Source organism: Lepus europaeus, chromosome 16 (assembly GCF_033115175.1).
Source record: "Lepus europaeus isolate LE1 chromosome 16, mLepTim1.pri, whole genome shotgun sequence".
NCBI lineage: Eukaryota > Metazoa > Chordata > Mammalia > Lagomorpha > Leporidae > Lepus > Lepus europaeus.
The window spans coordinates 4,398,340-4,417,597 of NC_084842.1; the positions used below are offsets into that span (position 1 = coordinate 4,398,340).

The window sequence follows — 19,258 nt, forward strand, 5'->3', positions numbered from 1 at the left end:
TGTAAATTATTTTATAGATCTATTCTAGTCTCAGAAAGACAGAATAAAAATAAAGAAAAGAAGCAGGAAGAGAAGGAAAAAGTGAACATCCACCACCACTATGACCACCACCACCATGGAGACTAGCACGGAGGTCCTAAAATAAAAGAAATACAGGAGACTTTTTTAAAAAATAAAAGATGAGAAAGAGTCAATAATAGAGGAGATATGACTAAGGATTTTCCTATTTTACAGAAAAAAATTATGGTTTAAGTATAAAGGTAAAATGAATTAATTTGACAGGAAACAAAATTACATGTCAGAATTTCATAAAAGGACTAACAGAAATTGTCCATCTAAAATCCAGTGCCCATATACCCTTTCATTCAAGAGAGACTACATGGGGCCAGTGTTGTAGCACAGCACATTAAGTTACTGCTTCCAATGCTGGCATCCCATATTAGAGTGTCTGGGATCAAGTCCTGCCTCTTCTCCTGATCCAGGCTCCTGCTAATGCATCTGGGAAGTAGAAGGTGATGATGGATCAAGTACATCAAGTACTTGGGCCCCTGCCACTCTATGGGAAACAAGGATGGAGTTCCTGGATCTTGGCTTAGGCCTGGCCAAGCCCTGGCCTTTGCAGTCATTCCGGGAGTGAAACAATGGATAGATGACCTTTCTCCCCCTCCACGCCCGGTGTATGTGTGTGTGTATGTGTGTGTGTCTTCCTGTCATTCTTCTGCCTTTAAAATAAGAAAATACATCTTCAAAAGGAGTGAATGTGCAATAGACAAATTCATACATTTACAATTAACAACAGAGCATCGTAATAATACCAGATAAAATATGTACTTCCTCCAAGAAGAATGCTGAATGTAGAGTACTTAAATGTGGGGAAATTAGTTACATGATGGAGCCCAGGGGAAGTAAGGTGGGCGGAATCCAAAGTTGTTTACCACTAAAACTGATTGGCTGCGCAACATCAGGGGAGGTAACAAAACTAGTAACAAGTGTATAGACATATGGCTAGTCCTATAGAAATCCCCCCGTAAGGTGATTTTTTAAGTGATTGGTTGGTCCTTAGCCCTGCCCCAATGACTCTGCAGTTTTGTGCTATAAAAGGTTCTGTTTCTCAGGAAGTAAATGAGTTCTTGCTAGACTTGGCTCCCCGCTGCGTCTGATTGTCTCTGGGATCGGGAGGCTGGGGAACGGGCGAGCGGCGCACTCACCTTTCCTCGGACCCAGTCCATCCTTGTACAGGTGGACTAAGACCCAGCACTTAAATGCAAAAAATTTGACAAACTGGAAGAAACTGATAAATTCCTAAGAAGATACCACCTTCTAAAACTGCCGCAAGGCAGAGGATTAGCCTGTTAAGCCTCGGCGCCGGCCAACAAAAAGTAATTTTCAAAAGTTCCAACATGTTCTTAAAACTGTATATATAGAGTAGGGGGAAAATAGCAGATTTGGGAGCAGCACCCTACTCGAGGCTGGGAAGAAAATGTTCAGGGAATAGGGTAGGAAGTATATGCTTGGCAGAGAAGAGAAGAGGAAACCTCCCGGGAAGTCCCACAGGAGGAGGGGAAACAGAAAATCAACCAGGAAGCAACAGAATTAATGGACACTATAGACCAAATGGACCTAACAAATATCTACAGAACCTTTCACCACACGAAGGCAGAAAACACATGCTTTTCATCAGTACATGGAACAGTCTATAAGATAGACCACATGCTAGCCCACAACACAAGTTTCAGCAAATTCAAAAAAACTGAAATAATTCCGTGCATCTTCTTGGACCACAATAGTAAGAAACTAGAACTCAACGAGAATCTCTAAAACATACATAAGCAAATAGAGACTGAACAACATGATCCTGAATGAACAGAGGGTCATAGGAGAAATCAAAAAATTTCTGGAAATAAATGCAGATGACAATGCATCATATCAAAACCTATGGGATATAGCAAAAGTAGTATTAAGACGAAAGTTCATAGCAATTGGTGCCTGCATGAAGAAACTGGAAAGTTACCGAATAAATGAACTATTGATGCATCTCAAGGACCTAGAACATCTACAACAAACCAAGCCCAAAACTATTAGGATGAAATAATTAAAATTAGAAAAGAAATAAACAAAATTGAAACAAAAATACAGAGAATTAGTGAAAAGCTGATTTTTTGAAAAAATAAACAAAATTGATACACCGTTGGTGTGACTGACCAAAAAAAAAAAAAAGGAAAGAAAGAAAAAAAAAGACTGAAATCCAAGGCTGGCGCTGCGGCTCAATAGGCTAATCCTCCACCTAGCGGCACTGGCACACCAGGTTCCAGTCCCGGTCGGTGCGCCGGATTCTGTCCCGGTTGCCCCTCTTCCAGGCCAGCTCTCTGCTATGGCCCGGGAGTGCAGTGGAGGATGGTCCAAGTGCTTGGGCCCTGCACCTGCACGGGAGACCAGGAGAAGCACCTGGCTCCTGCCTTCGGATCAGCGTGGTGCGCCGGCGGCAGTGCGCTGGCCGCAGCGGCCATTAGAGGGTGAACCAACGGAAAAGGAAGACCTTTCTCTCTGTCTCTCTCTCACTGTCCACTCTGCCTGTCAAAAAAAAAGACTGAAATCCATAAAATCACAGATGAAAAGGTAAATGTAACAACAGATACCACAGAAATAAAAAGGTCATCAGAATTTATTACAAAGAGCTGTATGCCAACGAACTAGGAAACCTAGAAGAAATGGACAGATTCCTAGAAAGACACAATCTACCAAAATTAAGTCATGTAGATACAGAAAACTTAAATAGATCAAAAACCAAGACAGAGATTAAATCAGTAATAAAAATCCTCCCAACAGTGAAAACTCCAGGACTAGATGGCTTCACTGCTGAATTCTACCAGAAATCTAAAGAAGAACTAATTTCAATTCTTCTCAATCTATTCAAAACAATTGAAAAGGAATCTACCCACACTTCTTCTCCAAAGCCTGCATCACCTTAATACCCAAACCTGGAAAAGATGCAACAGAGAAAGATAACTATAGACAAATATCCCTGATGAACATAGATATAAAAATCCTCAACAAAATTAGCCAATCGAATCTAACAACACATTGGAAAAATGATCCACTCTGACCAAGTGGGAATTATTCCCAGAATGCAGGGGTGGTAAAAACACTTGCAAATCAAGCAATGTGATAACACCACATTAACAGACTGGACAACAAAACCATATGATTACCTCAACAGATGTAGAGAAGACATTTGATAAAATACACCATCCTTTCATGATGAAAACCCTAAGCAAATTGGGTATATGAGGAACACTCCTTAACAAAATTAAGGCAATTTATGACAAACACATGGCCAGCATCCTATTGAATGAGGAAAAGTTTCAAGCATTCCCACTGAGACCCTAAACCAGACAATGATGCCCACTGTCACCATTACTATTCAACATAGCCAGAACCATTAGGCAAGAAAAAAAATCAAAAGTATACAAATTCGGAAGGAGGAAGTCAAACTATCCTTACTTGCAGATGATATGATTCTATACATAGGGGATCCAAAAGACTCCACTAAGAGACTATTGGAATGCATAGAAGAGTCTGGTAAGGAAGCAGGATATAAAATCAGCACACAAAAATCAACACCATTTCTATACACAGACAATGCCACAGCTGAGAAGGAATTTCTAAGATCAAGCCCAGGCTGGTGCCACGGATCACTAGGCTAATCCTCCATCTGCGGTGCCAGTACCCCAGGTTCTAGTCCCGGTTGCTCCTCTTCCAGTCCAGCTCTCTGCTGTGGCCCAGGAAGGCAGTGGAGGAAGGCTCAAGTCCTTGGTCTCTGCACCTGCATGGGAGACCAGGAGGAAGCACCTGGCTCCTGGCTTCAGATCAGCACAGCACACCAGCTGTAGCGGCCATTTGGGGGGTGAACCAATGGAAGGAAGACCTTTCTCTCTCTCTCTCTCACTGTCTAACTCTGCCTGTCAAAACAAAAATAATAAAAAAAATCAATCCCATTCACAATAACTATAAAAAAATCAACTACCTTGAAATAATTTAAACAAGGATGTGAAGGATCTCTATGATGAGAATTATAAAACATTAAAAACAAAATAGAAGAAACTTTAGCTGGCTGACAAGGTCACAGGAGAAGGTCTGTCTCAGCAAGGCGTGAGAAGGACAGCTGTGGTCCTCTTGGTGGTTTTAGGTTCATTGGGAACTACAGTCCACTTAAGAAAGCCAGAGATTCCTGGTGGCCCTGCTAATAATTGCTGTATTCCTAATTTTAGGGAAGAATGCTTAGTCTCATAATCCCCAAAATGTCCATTGCTTTGCAGAATTTTAATCAAGCAGAATGTTAGTGTAGGAGAAAGGGTTGATGCATTATGCAGGGTTGAGCTATTTGTGGAAAAGAATTAAAAAGCAACAGGCTCCCTGATATATATCCCACTAAAATAAAAACAAATGTTATTAAAGCTTTAATTCAATATGTACTACAAATAGAGTAATGGTTAGGATGTCAAAACTGTAGAACAGAAGTAAGTGAACCTTACATCTGTAAGTACAATAAAGAAAGTAGAGTTACAGAAAGAACTGCAAAGAGGGGATACATTTCAAAAAGGGGCCTGCTTTGAACTTGGGGCTTCTAGTAAAGATTAGATTAGTAAGGTACTATTTATGCTTTTCTCGACAGCTCTCCAGGCCTTGGCTTGTGTGGGCAGCCCATTATCTTGTACCTGTAGGTGATAGTAACCCATGATTTGAACATGCCTTTGAAAATCATTGTCTCGCACCTGTGATTGTAACTCATGCTCTGAATATGCCCTTGAAAATAAAAGAAATTGTAATTAGAAAAAAATGGACAACAGACTTGTTATTGTGAGAAAAAAGAATCATTATTTGACTTATGATGTAAAAATAGTCTGGTGCTCGAAAGCCAGAGCCATGCCATCAGCCTTGCTGTGAATATGTGTCTCATTTCTTCAAGCACCAATACCTCTCACACCTTGGGACCCCTGGGCTGGCTGAAGCTGGTCTCTGGAAAAATTCCATACTACAAAAAGAAACCAATTTAAGATTCATTGTAATACCAATCAAAATACCAAGCACATTATTCTCACATGTAGAAAACATGACGCTGAAATGCATATGGAAACAGAGCAGATCCTGAACAGTTAAAGCAATTTTATACAACAAACCTGGAGGCATCAAAATACCAGATTTCAAGAAATACTGCAGGGCAGTTACAATCAAACCAGCCTGGTACTGGTACAAAAACAAATGGATAAAGCAATGTAACAGAACAGAAACCTCAGAAATCAATCCAAGCATCTACAACCAACTTATCTTTGACAAAAGAGCTAAAATCAATCCCTGGCACAGACAGTCATATGTTGATGCATAAAGCATCAACCCTTTCTCCTACACTAACATTCTGCTTGATTAAAATTCTACAACAAATGGTGCTGGGAAAATTGGATTGCCACAATGAAGAAGTACGAAGCAAAACTCTTACCTTACACCTTACACAAAAATCCTCTCAAAATGGATTACAGACCTAAATCTATGACCAGATACAATCAAATTATTAGAGAACACTGGGGAAACCCTGCAAGACATTAGCATATGCAAAGACTTGGAAAGGACTCCAGAGGCACAGGCAATCAAAGTCAAAATTGAAAAATGGGATTACATCAAATTGAGAAGCTTCTGCACTGCAAAAGAAACAATTAACAAAGAGACATCCAACAGAATGGAAAAAAATATTTGCCAACTATAAAATTGATAAAGGATTAATAATCAGAATATATAAAAGATCATGAAAGTCAACAGCAACAAAACTAACAACCCAGTTAAGAAAGGGCAAAGGGCTTAAACAGACATTTGTCAAAATGGCCACAGACATGAAAAAATGCTCAGGATCACCATCCATCAGGGAAATGCAAATCAAAGCCACAATGAGGTTTCACCTCACCCCAGTTATAGTGGCTTTCATACAGAAATCAACAAACAACAAATGCTGGCAAGGATGTGGGGGAAAACATACCCTAATCTACTTCTGGTGGGAATGTAAACTGGTAAAGCTACTATGGAAGACAGTATGTAGATTCATCAGAAATATGAATATAGAACTACCATATGACCCAGCCATTGCACTCCTGGGAATTTACCCAAGGGAAATGAAGTCAGCATGTGAAAGAGTTATCTTTACCCCCCATGTTTACTGTAGTTCAATTCACAATAGTTAAAACATGGAATCAACGCAAATGCCTATCAATAGAAGACTGGATAAAGAAACTATGAAAAAAAAAAAAACCTGGTGTTAAATTGGAAATAGCATAGAAAATTAATTAATTTTTAAAAAATATTATGTAGGATCTCTGTTTTTAATGTGCTGTACACTGTTATTTAATGCTATAACTAGTACTCCAACAGTATTTTTTTTCACTTTGTGTTGCTATATGGGGGCAAACTGTTGAAATCGTTACCTAATATATACTAAACTGATCTTTTGTATATAAAGAGAATTGAAAATGAATCATGATGTGATTGGAAGGGGAGAGGGAGTGGGAAAGGGGACGGTTGTGGGTGGGAGGGAAGTTTTGGGAGGGGGAAGCCATTGTAACCCATAAGCTGTACTTTGGAAATTTATATTCATTAAATAAAAGTTTAATTAAAAAAAAGAAATTATGATATATATATATATATATATATATATATATACCATGGAATAATACACAGAGGTAAAACAAAACAAAACAAAAATGAAATACGGTCATTTGCTACAAAATGGATGAATCTGGAAAACATTATACTTAGCAAAACAAATCAGTCCCAAAAGGACAAATATTGTATGTTCTCCCTGACCCGTGAAAACTAATAGAGCACCCAAAAGACAATCTGTAGAAGTGAAATTGACACTTTGAGAATTAAAAACTCTGAATAGCTATTTTGTCCACTTTTGAGGTACAGTTTTTTTTATTTTTTTCTTACTATTTGTTGAACTCTTTTCTTAACATAGAGTTAGTCATATGTCACAAATATAACATATTTACATGTTATAAATGCTATATAAACATATAAATGTAATATGAACATACAAACATGTTATAAATATAACATATAAAGTTAACTGAAAACAGATATAAAAATAACAGTGGGATTAGAGAGAGGAGGAAGGCAGTGGGAATGTGGGTGGGAGGGTGGGCATGGTAGGAAGAATCACCATGTTCCTAAAGTTGTAATTGTGAAATGTATAAAGTTTTGAAATCTGTATAATTCTGTATACATTCCTACAGATTTACTTCTAAGGGTACAGTTTAAAAATTTGCCATGGGACCCCAAATCTTCTAAAATTGGGTGGTAAAATTAGCATTTTAAGTGTTAAAGTGATCATATGGATAGGATTAAGTGTTAAAGTGATCATATAAATAGGATTAAGTGTTTGGGAATAATAATAGAATTAAAAAGGAGCAAGGAATAGAATTAAAAAGTCCACACAGCAGACTCACAGAATGACTATCACTTTAAGTAGCACTCTAACCTCAGAATCAGCTCTAAAGGCATTCTGGTCTGGCTGAAAAATCCATGAGAGCATTTCAGGCATAGAAAGCCATGACATTGTGGCAAAAAGCGTCCTACCTGAAGGGCCTCTGTGGGTGAGACCCCAGTAGAAAGAAATGGTCATCAAAGAAGCAGATACTTTTCTCTGAGGGAAGGAGAGAACTTCTACTTTGCTTATTGCCTTGTCTAAATACTGATGGAGTTTGTGGATTCAAAAGGCTTCCATAGCCTTTGCAGCTCATGTCAAGAGCCCCGAATTATCACAGAGGTTATACATAAGAGTGCTAATTGCTAAATTAACAACAGGAGTCACTGTGCATTAACTTCCCATGCAGGACCTCTGCCCTCAAAGAGTTGTTATTAGGAGAATTAGCAATAAAACTTGTTTTCAAAGATTTATTCCACTTTAGCATATTAATTTAAGGATATACTTATGTCTTAAATTTAGTTAGGCCAAAATGTCTAACTCCATTGCTTATTTTCTTAGGTGCTTCTTTAATTGATGACAAAACTTGTTCCAAAAGACTTACTTTCTCTTAATGTATTAAGTGAAGGATATTCTTATGTCTCATAAGCTACAGTTATGTCTAACTGCTCAGAAAAGATGTATCACTCTTGGATGCTTCTTTAAAGTTAATTAAGTTACTCAAAAAAAAGTTAACTTAAAGATGCAATGACTTTCAACAGCCCTTGTCTCAACTGTTGAGAAACAGTTTCTTCATTTTTATTTGTCTTTTACTCTTTTCTTTTATCATACTAATTGATGAACTCTTTACTGAAGAAGTCTTCATCTTCTGTGAATAAATTTAATTGAAAATAGATCTCAGTACAAAATAAAGAAGGAGAGAGGTGGGGGAGGAGGTGGGAGGGTGGCATGGTGGAAAGAATCATTATATTCCTAAAGTTATACTAAAGAAATGCATGAAGCTTGTATTCATTAAATTTTTAAAAAATTAAAAATTTTTAAAAATTTAAAAAATATAATAAAAAAGCTTCAGCTTAGCAAAAGTACTAAAATTATTGAAACAATTTGTAAGTCATTTCCATACTTGTCCTATGCTATTTTATGTACTTAAATCTAATATGGAGAGACCTTATTCACAGTAGAGTTCTGTATAGCACAAATATGCCCCACAAAGGCAAAAATAATTCTTAGCTAGAAGACAAGATATATTTGGAAGCCCTTAGTACCAACTGCATCTTAGACTTTGACATGTTCCTGAAACCATGAATAGAAACCTAACCAATGAGTAATGAGTTCTAAAATCTTGAACCCCCATTGGTCCCTGTAACCTAATAGCACTTTCTTCTTGTAGATCTACTCATCATAACTAAGAACTCAAAACCCAGCACACAGCTCTCATTGTCTCCAGTATCGGAATGACTCATTGGAGACTGACGTAGACTTTTCAGTAATTTTCCTGAAAAATCTGTTATTTTAGAACACATCAAGTTACAAGTCTGAAGTGGGAGAAAAAGGAACTGCATTGTATGTTTCTAGTTTTGTGTAAAGTTTGCATAAACATGTAGCATTTACAAGCTTTCAATGAAGACATTGTTCTGTGCAGGGAAGGTGAGAAATCAGGTAGAAGGAAACTTTGGCTATAATTACCATGGTTTATTTCATAACAAATGATAAAAATTATTTATTTCCAGGGGGGAGGGCGGGATAGTGGATTTTTGACACATGTTCTCTTTGTGTTTGGATAATTTCTTTAGAAATTAAAAAATCCAGACAAATTATAAATCTTCCTTCTGAAATTTTTATCAAGAAATTTTTTTAAATTATTTCCTATATGAGGCAACTATGTAAACTAACATATTTCAACTGTTCTAGGGCCCTGAAATCAACATATTATATAAGTACTCCTAGTGCTTCTACAGATGGCACAGATCACACTTTGATAACCTTTAGAATATTTGAAAACAACATATTTGAATACATTTGTGTTCTTTATCACTTAAATAGCAGAGCTATGGCATTGGTAATTGTAATCTCAAACTTTTACAGGTTTAAAATGGAGATACTCACAACTAACTTCCACAATAAGAATAAACCTTGATATTACTCAAAATCCCAGTAAAATGTATTACTGCTCTTCGTGATGTTGCTTCACACATTACTAGATTCAAATGCTATGAAAAATAGCCCCAGAACACAGATTTAATTTACTCGTTACTTCGGGATTCCTCTTCCTTGGTGGGCTGCTTTTTCAATGTATTCCATGCCACAATTATTGCAGTGGCTACAATGAGAATAGGAAAACCAACATAGAAACCTAGAAGCCAATGCTTCTCAGCATTCAAAAGTATTTCTTCCTGATTTAAACCTAAAAAATAAAAATATATTAGAACCAAACAAAAAAGCATACAATTTTACTTGCAAGTTGTCATAAATTATGAAGATCTTAATTGTTATTCAAGGAACATAGAAAAATAAATTTAGAATCATAATACTTGAAATTATTAATGGGAAGCCAAGTACCAGAAAGCTCCAAACTATGTTACATTATACAGCTATAGCAAAATTTCAGTATAACACAAAAAGGGGCCAAAAAACTTCATTGATATATAATACAGTATTATCTATTTGCAAGGTCACTTAAATTTGCATTATTGCAAATTTTCAAAGGATTAGATTATCAAAGGATTTAACTAAATTTGTGGATTTCATAGTTTTTCCTTAATATGCTGTTGGCTTTTGAAATTAGGACTCTATTTTCACATACAGAGCCACTTTAGTGCTCCTCAAATGGTACTGGAATAAAAATCAGGAGATTTGAGTCCCAATCCTAAATCTGTTACTTGTCAGTACCAGGTATACAGAACTACAGTCTCTCTAAGCTCCTTGAGTTTCCTTTGCTCACTGTACATCGCCAGTGCCTACATCAGCAGCTGGCATATATTAAGACTTTGATAAATATTTGCTACCTCAATGAAGGAATAAATGAAAGAAACTAAAACTATGGTAAATAAAATACTATCCTAGAGCAATTTGTATCCTCTCTTAAGTAGTAATTTATACATTCTTCTCATTTAAATGATAAATCTCAGAATAAAGTCTTATCTATTTTGTTTTTCTACTAGTGTAAAAGAAACACAGTGAAAGTACTAGACTAAGAGTAAATGTTCATTTTGGATTAATCATAAAGATGGAGAGGAAAATTGAAAATATTCTGAGAGAATATAGGTAATACCGATTGATACTGGTAAAGAGAAATTTTAAAGAATTCAATTTCAATCATAGTATTTTGTTTCAGAAAAGAGCAAGCTGAAGATATATTTGGTTTCCATTCCTTAACAGAAGTATGATACCTTTCCATTGCAAATATTAGACTCTCTGTTAATGGTAAGATCTAACTTGTGTTTTAGTGAAGACAAGCAATGGCTATCTATGGGGGTAGATAATTACCCTTTTCCTCAGGCAATAAACGTAATCCTCTGGCACGCCGTTGGCAATTTGGAGGTAGGAACCCTTGAGCACAATGGCATGCCCCTTTGGAATTGCACACCTAGGATAAATTTTAGAAATTTAAATGATTAAAGTGTTTTTTCATAGAAAGTGAAAAATGTGAGACAATCATTGTGCGTAATTTTATGCCTTAAACTTGTTTACGTGGTTTATGTAGCGAATAATCCACAAATCAAATACTTGGTTTCTTAGACCAAAATACACTTTTAAAGTAGAAACTGGAATAAAAGTATTTGTAAAGTTAGGTTCACAATATTTGCATTACGAACATTTAACACTTTCGAATGTCTATCAGCAAATAATGTGCGTGTTCATTTTGAAGGAAACAGTGAGCCTTCCAGTGATGTGCTGGAGAGAACTTGGACAATCCCCCAGAGCTAACTGTGAATAGGTCTTCTCTTCTCCATGTCAAGTGAGTCCATGGTGGTAGTTTGAAGTCTTCTGCACCTCCAGATGAGAACTGTACCCTTATCCAGATAGCTGCTAAATATTAATCACTCTTAATCAGGACTGAGTTCTGTTTCATCTTTTCTTAAATTTATGTATAATATTTACTTTATTTGAAAAACAGAGATAAAGGTAGATAGATCATATAGACAGAGAGAGAGATAGTGCTCTTATATGTTGTTTCACTCCCTGAGTGCTCAAAACATCTGGGGATGGGCCAGGCTAAAGTCAGGAAACAGGAATTCAATCTGGATCTTCCATGTAGGAGGTAGGGACACAAGTACTTGCGACCTTCACCCACTGCCTCTCAGAGTGCACATCAGCAGAAAGCTGGAGATGGGAACAAAGCCAGGACTCAAATTCAAGTACCCCAATATGAGATGTAGGCATCCCAGGGAAGTTTCTAACAGCTATACTAGTATGATGTGTAAAGAAAAGGCATTAGATACTTACATTCAGCATAACATTAGAAACCAATACTTTCTGCATTCCTAATTAGATTGATAATAGTAAACACATGTGTTATACTTACTGTGAGTCTCTTTTCTGAGCACTATATTAATTTTCTCATTAAATCCCCAAACAACCCTGTGATGTAGAGGCCATTATTGTCCCTTCTTAAAAGTTAAGATCACGCATAGGTATTAAACTTGACAAAAGTCATACTACTAATAGGTAGCATAACCAGAATTTAAACCCATGGAATCTGGTTTCAGAGGCTCTGCTTTTGACTACTATGTTATGCTATCTCTCAAAATAATATAAAATCTCTCAAATTCCTGGTCTTAATTGGATCTTAATCTCAATGTAAGAGCATACATATTTTACTCCTGTACAACTTCAAAAAACTTTTTAGGAGACACACGATGCCAATTTGTCCCAAGATAGTGTCATTGTTTCCTTAATTTCACTCTTTGTTAAGATGCTGTCTTCCAAGATTTCCCACTGCAAAATTCCAGTTGCAACATATAATTAATGAACCATTTTAGGGAAATATTTTGAGGTTATGTAAATGTTCAACTCACAAAATATTTAGAAGTGAGAATTGAAACGAGAAGTTAAGACACCCATGTACCACATGGGACTGTTGGGTTGATTCTCAGCTCAGGTTCCTGATTCCAGCATCCTGGTAATACAGATCATTAAAGGTCATGAGGATTACTCAAATAACCAGCTTCCTGCCACCATATGGAGACTTGGATGGGATTCCTGGGTTTGGGTGCAGGCATTTTCAGAGTAAAGAAGAAGATGGTTGTTCTCTCTCTCTCTTCTATCTTCTATCTCCCTCATTCTGCTTTAGAAAACACTTTCACACCCTCGTTTAAGCATCTACTAATGATTATTTAATTCCATTTTTCCTTCTATACTGGTTATACTGTTGGGAATATATTTTCGTCCTCCACATTGATCTATTCAATTACTGCTATCATAATAAAGCAAGGGGCATTACTATAACTATCATACACTTTCTTTTATTCAACATGTTAATTGCTATTTGTTAAAATAAAATTTTTCTTTTGTTCAGTGAGCCACATTTCATTAGTATTATTTACAATGATGCACAAATTCCCTCATATTTGTTAGTGGAAGCCTTTCAAGCTCGATTCTATCTCCTTTTGATATTCTCAACATTATTTTTAACTAATTTTTGATTGACACATAATACTTAAGCATATGCATGAGGTACAATGTGATGTTTTCGATTCACATATGCCTTGGCTAATGATCAATTCAGAATAGTTAAGATATAAATTTCCTTAAACTTTTATTATTACTTTATGATGAATGTATTCAAAATCCTCTCCTAACCACTTTAAAATATACAATGCATTCTTGTTAACTATCACCCTTCTGTGCCATAGAATACCAGAACTTACTCCTGAAGTATAAATGCAATAGTATCTGTTGGACAACTTTTCCCCATCCCATTCCTCTCTACTTTTCCGGTAACCACTATTATACTCTCAACTTCTTTTTTAATAAAGATTTATTTATTTATTTGAAAGGCAGAGTTACAGAGAGAGAGAGAAAGAGAGAGAGGTCATCCATCCACTGATTCACTCTCCAAATGGCTGCTAGGCCAGGCAAAGCCAAGAGCCAGGAGCTTCTTTCAGGTCTCCCACGTGAAAACAAGGGCCCAAGCATTTGGGCCACCCTCTGCTGCTTTCCCAGGTTCATATGGGATGCTGGCATCACAAATGGCAGTTTTACCCACTACGCCACAATGCCACAATGCTGGCCCCATATACACTCAACTTTTATGAAATCAACTGTTTCAGATTTCACATATAAGTGGGGTCCATGTGGTGGTTGCCTCTCTGTGCCTGACTTCCAACATTCTTTGAATATTATCTTATTTTCTGGTGAAACAACATCTCAGCTTATCTAGTACTTTTCTTGTTCCAGTCCTTGAATCATCCTTATCTCCAAGGAGTTTTGGGGCCTTTTAATGAAGAATAGTTAGAAATTAAGTCCTATGGTGCAGGCTTTTGGATCAGCATAAGAGGCTACATATGCTGCCTGCATCCAATGTCAGAGTGACTAGGTTAGAGTCCCAGATCTGCTCTCAATTCCAACTTCCTGCTAATGTGTGCCCAGAAGGCAGCAAGTGATGGATCAAATATTAGGGCCACTGCCTCACACATGGAGACCTAGATGAAGTTCTAGGTTCCTGACTTTGAACCGCTCTAGCCTCAGTTTTAGTGGGCATTTGTAGAGTAAAACAGTGAAGAGACATCTTTCTCTCACCTTCAAATAAGTAACAAAACTAAGCAAACTTTTTAACAAAAAAGAAATGAATATCTAGGAGCTAAATACGGTCATTACTACTTGTATGTCATTAACTCTAGGCGGTCTTAACAAAAATATGCATGTAGGTACGTATGTGTTTCCTTGTGTCTATCCATACAGTCATACATGCAAGTATAGATACACTATTATGTCTACCTACATATATATTAAATATAACAACTTAAAATAGGTCATGTCAACGTGGAGGAAGATGGCAGAATAGTGACAAGGAGGTCTGCACTAGGCTAGGCGAACTTACAGGGAAAAAAAGTAGACAAAGTACACTCTCAGCGGATTGTTGTAGGGAAACTGCAGCGGGAGGTTTCATGAAAGGATTGGAAATGCCTTAGACCTGAGCTGGTCTAATTACTAATTATTTCATTTTCCCTAATAGTTTTAGGTTTGGTTTATTGATGTTCTAGGTCCTTGTGATAGCTCATTTACTTGGTAATTTTCCAGTTTCTTCATGTAGGCACTGATTGCTAAGAACTTCCCTCTTAATACTGTTTGGCTATATCCCATAGATTTTGATATAATGTATTGTCATCTGCAACCAATACAGGACACCTGGCTATTTAAAAGAAATATTAACAAATCTAAAGGGAAACTACAATAGTAATGGGAGACTTCAACACCCCACTTTCATCAAAGGATAGATCAACTATTCAGCAAATCAACAGAGAAACAAGAGAGTTAATTGAAACTGTGGACCAAATGGACCTAATTGATATCTATAGACCTTTTCATCAGACAGTTGCAAAATATACACTATTCTCATTATTACATGGAACTGTCTCTATGATAGACCATACACCAGAAGATAAAGCAATCCTCAGCAAATTAAAAATAAATCAAAATCATACCATGTATCTTCTCTGATCACAAAGGACTGAAGCTGGAAGTCAACTCAAGATTCTCTAGAACATATACAAGCACTTGGAGACTGAACAACATGTTCCTGAATGAACAGTGTGTCATAGAAGATATCAAAAGAGAAATCAAAAATGTTCTAGAAACAAATTAAGATGACAGTCACAACTTATGGGATACAGCAAGAGCAGTGTTAAGGTTGAAGTGTATAGAGATAGGTACCTACATGAAGAAATTAAAAAGTCACTAAATAAATGGGCTATCAATACATCTCAAGGATGTGGGAAAACAACAACAAACCAAACCTCAAATTAGTAGGAGGAAAGAAATAATTGAAACTATAGAAGAAATAAGTAAAATTGAAACAAAAAATACAAAAGATCAGTGAAACCAAGAACTGTTTTTTTAAGAATAAACAAAATTGCCCCAACTGACAAAAAAAAGACCCAAATCAATAAAATATGAGATGAAAAAGGAAATGCTACAACTGATACCACACACATAAAAAGAATCATTAGAAATTACTACCAAAAGCTTTTTGCAAGCAAATTGGGAAACCTAAAGAAATGGAGATTCCTGGACACATACAATCTACTAAAATTGAATCTTGAAGACACAAAATACCTAAACAGACCAATAACCAAGAAAGAGATTGAATCAGTAACAATGACACTCCCAACAAAAAAAAAGCCCAGGTCCCAATGGTTTCACTGCTGAATTCTACCAGACATTTAAAGAACTAATCCAACTCTTTCCCAAGTTAATCAAAACATTTGAAAGGGAGGGCATCCTCCCAAACTCCTTCTATGAAGCCAGCATTACCTTAATTCATAAAACAGAAAAAGAAACAATAGAGAAAGAATTATCTATAGACCAAATTCCCTGACGAACATAGATGCAAAAATCCTCAACAAAATACTAGCCAGTCAAATCCAACAACACATCAGAAAGATCATCCACTCAGACCAAGTGGGATTTATCCCTGTTATGCAGGGTGCATCGAAATATTAATGTACATTAACAAATGGAAGAACAAAAACCATATGATTATATTAATAGATGCAGAGAAAGCATTTGATAAAATACAACACCCTTTCATAATGAAAGCTTTAACCAAACTGGATACAGAAGGAACATTCCTCAACATAATCAAGGCAATCTATGACAAAACCACAGCCAACAACTTACTGAATGGGGAGGCATTTCCACTAAGACCCAGAACCAGACAAAGATGCCCACTCTCAATACTGCTATTCAATATAGTACTGGAAGTTTTAGCTAGAGCCATTAGGCAGGAAAAAGAAATCAAAAGGATATAAATTGGAATGTAGGAAGTCAAACTCTCCCTATTAGCCAATGACATGATTCAATACATAGAGGATACAAAAGACTCCACTGAGAGACTACTGGAACTCATAGAAGAGTTTGGTAAAGTAGCAGAATATAAAATCAACACACAAAAATCAATAGCCTTTGTATACACAGACAATGCCATAGCTGAGAAGAACTTTTAAGATTAAATCCACTCATGACAGCTACAAAAAGTAAATACTTCAGAATAAATTTAACCAAGGATGTCAAAGATATCTATGAGGAAAATTACAAAACATTAAAGAAAGAAATAAAATAAGACATAAAAATCAAAAAAACCCTTTCATGTTCATGGATTTAAGAAGCAATATCATCAAAATGCCCATACTACCAAAAGCAATTTATAGATTCAATGTGATCCTAATAAAAATACCAACAACATTCTTTCAGATCTAGAAAAAAATGATGCTAAAATTCATATGGAAACACAAGAGAACCCAAATACCAAAATCAGTCTTAAACAACAAAACAAAGCTGGAGACATCACAATACCAGATTTCAAGGCATGCTACAGGGTAGTTACAATCAAAATAGCCTGGTACTGGTACAAAAACAGACATTAGACAAATGGAATAGAACAGAAAATCCAGAAATCAATCCACACATCTACAGCAACTAATCTTTGATAGACAAAGAAGCAAAAATCAATCCCTAGAGCAAAGAGAGTCTCTCCAACAGTGGTACTAGGAAAACCGGATCTTCACATGCAGAAGTATGAAACAATACCCCTGTCTTACATCTTACATGAAAATCCACTCAAAATGGATCAAGGACCTAAATACATGGCCTGATACCATCCAATTACTAGAGAACATTGGGAAACCCTACAAAACACTGGCACATGCTAAGACTTCTTGGAAATGACTCCAAAAACATAGGCATTCAAAGTCAAAATTGAGAAATGGAATTACATCAAACTGAGAAGCTTCTGTACTGTAAAAGAAACACTCAGCAAAGTGAAGAGCCAACAGAGAGAATGGGAGAAAATTTTTGCAAACTGTGCAACTGATAAAGGATTAATTTCTAGAACCTATAAAAAAGATCAAGAAATTCAACAATAAAACAGTCTAGCTAAGAAATGGGAATAAAACCTGTACAAACATTTTTCAAGACAGGAAATTCAAAGGGCTAACAAGTGCATGAAAAAATTGTCAGGATCACTACTAGCCTTTAGGGAAATGCAAATCAAAACCACCTTGAGGTTTCACCTCACCTCTGTTAGAATGGCTTTCATACATAAATCAACAAACCACAAATGCTGGTGAGGATGTGGAGAAAAGGTTACCCTAACCTACTGATGGCTGGAATGAAATCTGGTACAGCCATTGTGGAAAATAGTATAGAGACACATAAGAAAGCTGAATACAGATCTACCATATGACTCAGCCATTCCACTCCTGGGAATTTATCCAAAGGAAATGAAATCAGCATATGAAAGTTATTTGCATCCCCATATTCATTGCAGTTCAACTTACAATAGCTAAGATATGGAATCAACCCAGATGCCTATCAATTGAAGACTGGATAAAGAAATTACAACATATATATGGAAATTGATCACTTGGACTAGTGTGATGGCATTGGTACATGCCACCTTGATGGGATTGTGTTGGAATCCCCTGGCACATTTCTAACTCCACCATTTGCGGCCAGTCCGATTGAGCATGTTCCAAATTGTTCATCTCCTCCCTTTTTCCACTCTTAGATTTAACAGGGATCACTTTTCAGTTAAAATTTAAACACCTAAGAATAATTGTGTGTTAATTACTGAGTTCAACCAATAGTACTAGAACAACAACAACAACAACAACAACAACAAATACTAAAAAGGATAAAGTATTACATTGTACATCTAAAGTCAGGACAGGAGCTGATCAGTTCATTGTTGCTTATAGTGTCCATTTCACTTAACAGGTTTCCCCTTTGGCGCTCAGTTGTCACCGATCAGGGAAAACAAATGATATTTTTCTCTTTGGGACTGGCTTAATTCACTCAGCATGATGTTTTCCAGATTACTCCATCTTGTTGCAAATGACTGGGTTTCGTTGTTTCTTACTGCTGTATAGTATTCTATGGAGTACATGTCCCATAATTTCTTTATCCAGTCTACTGTTGATGGGCATTTGGGTTGGTTCCAGGTCTTAGCTATTGTGAATTGAGCTGCAATAAACATTAATGTGCAGATGGATTTTTTATTTGCCAAATTAATTTTCTTTGGGTAAATTCCAAGGAGTGGGATGGCTGGGTTGTATGGTAGGATTATGTTCAGGTTTCTGAGGAATCTCCAGACAGACTTCCATAGTGGCTTAACCAGTTTGCATTCCCACCAACAGTGGGTTAGTGTCCCTTTTTCCCCACATCCTCTCCAGCATCTGTTGTTGGTAGATTTCTGAATGTGAGCCATTCTCACCGGGATGAGATGGAACCTCATTGTGGTTTTGATTTGCATTTCTCTGATTGCTAGTGATCTTGAACATTTTTTCATGTGTCTGTTGGCCATTTGGATTTCCTCTTTCGAAAAATGTCTATTGAGGTCCTTGGCCCATCTCTTAAGTGGGTTGTTTGTTTTGTTGTTGTGGATTTTCTTGATTTCTTTGTAGATTCTGGTTATCAATCCTTTATCTGTGGTATAGTTTGCGAATATTTTTTCCCATTCTGTCGGTTGCCTCTTCACTTTCCTGACTGTTTCTTTTGAAGTACAGAAACTTCTCAATTTGATGCAATCCCAAATGTTAATGTTGGTTTTGACTGCCTGTGCTGTTGGAG

The 19,258-nt window shown here is 36.5% G+C and overlaps 1 protein-coding gene across 1 annotated transcript in view; it reads right to left on the reverse strand.

Annotated features, from left to right (window-relative positions):
- Positions 1 to 4,654: 4,654 nt before the first annotated feature.
- Positions 4,655 to 19,258, reverse strand: part of ADAM32 (ADAM metallopeptidase domain 32) — a 199,425-nt gene continuing 184,821 nt past the window's right edge. The window contains exons 17-20 of the mRNA XM_062213816.1: positions 10,955 to 11,054; positions 9,723 to 9,872; positions 4,976 to 5,032; positions 4,655 to 4,803 (exon numbers count right to left, since the gene is read on the reverse strand). Coding sequence (XP_062069800.1) covers positions 4,655 to 4,803; positions 4,976 to 5,032; positions 9,723 to 9,872; positions 10,955 to 11,054 — 456 coding nt within the window. The remainder of the gene's footprint in view (positions 4,804 to 4,975; positions 5,033 to 9,722; positions 9,873 to 10,954; positions 11,055 to 19,258) is intronic.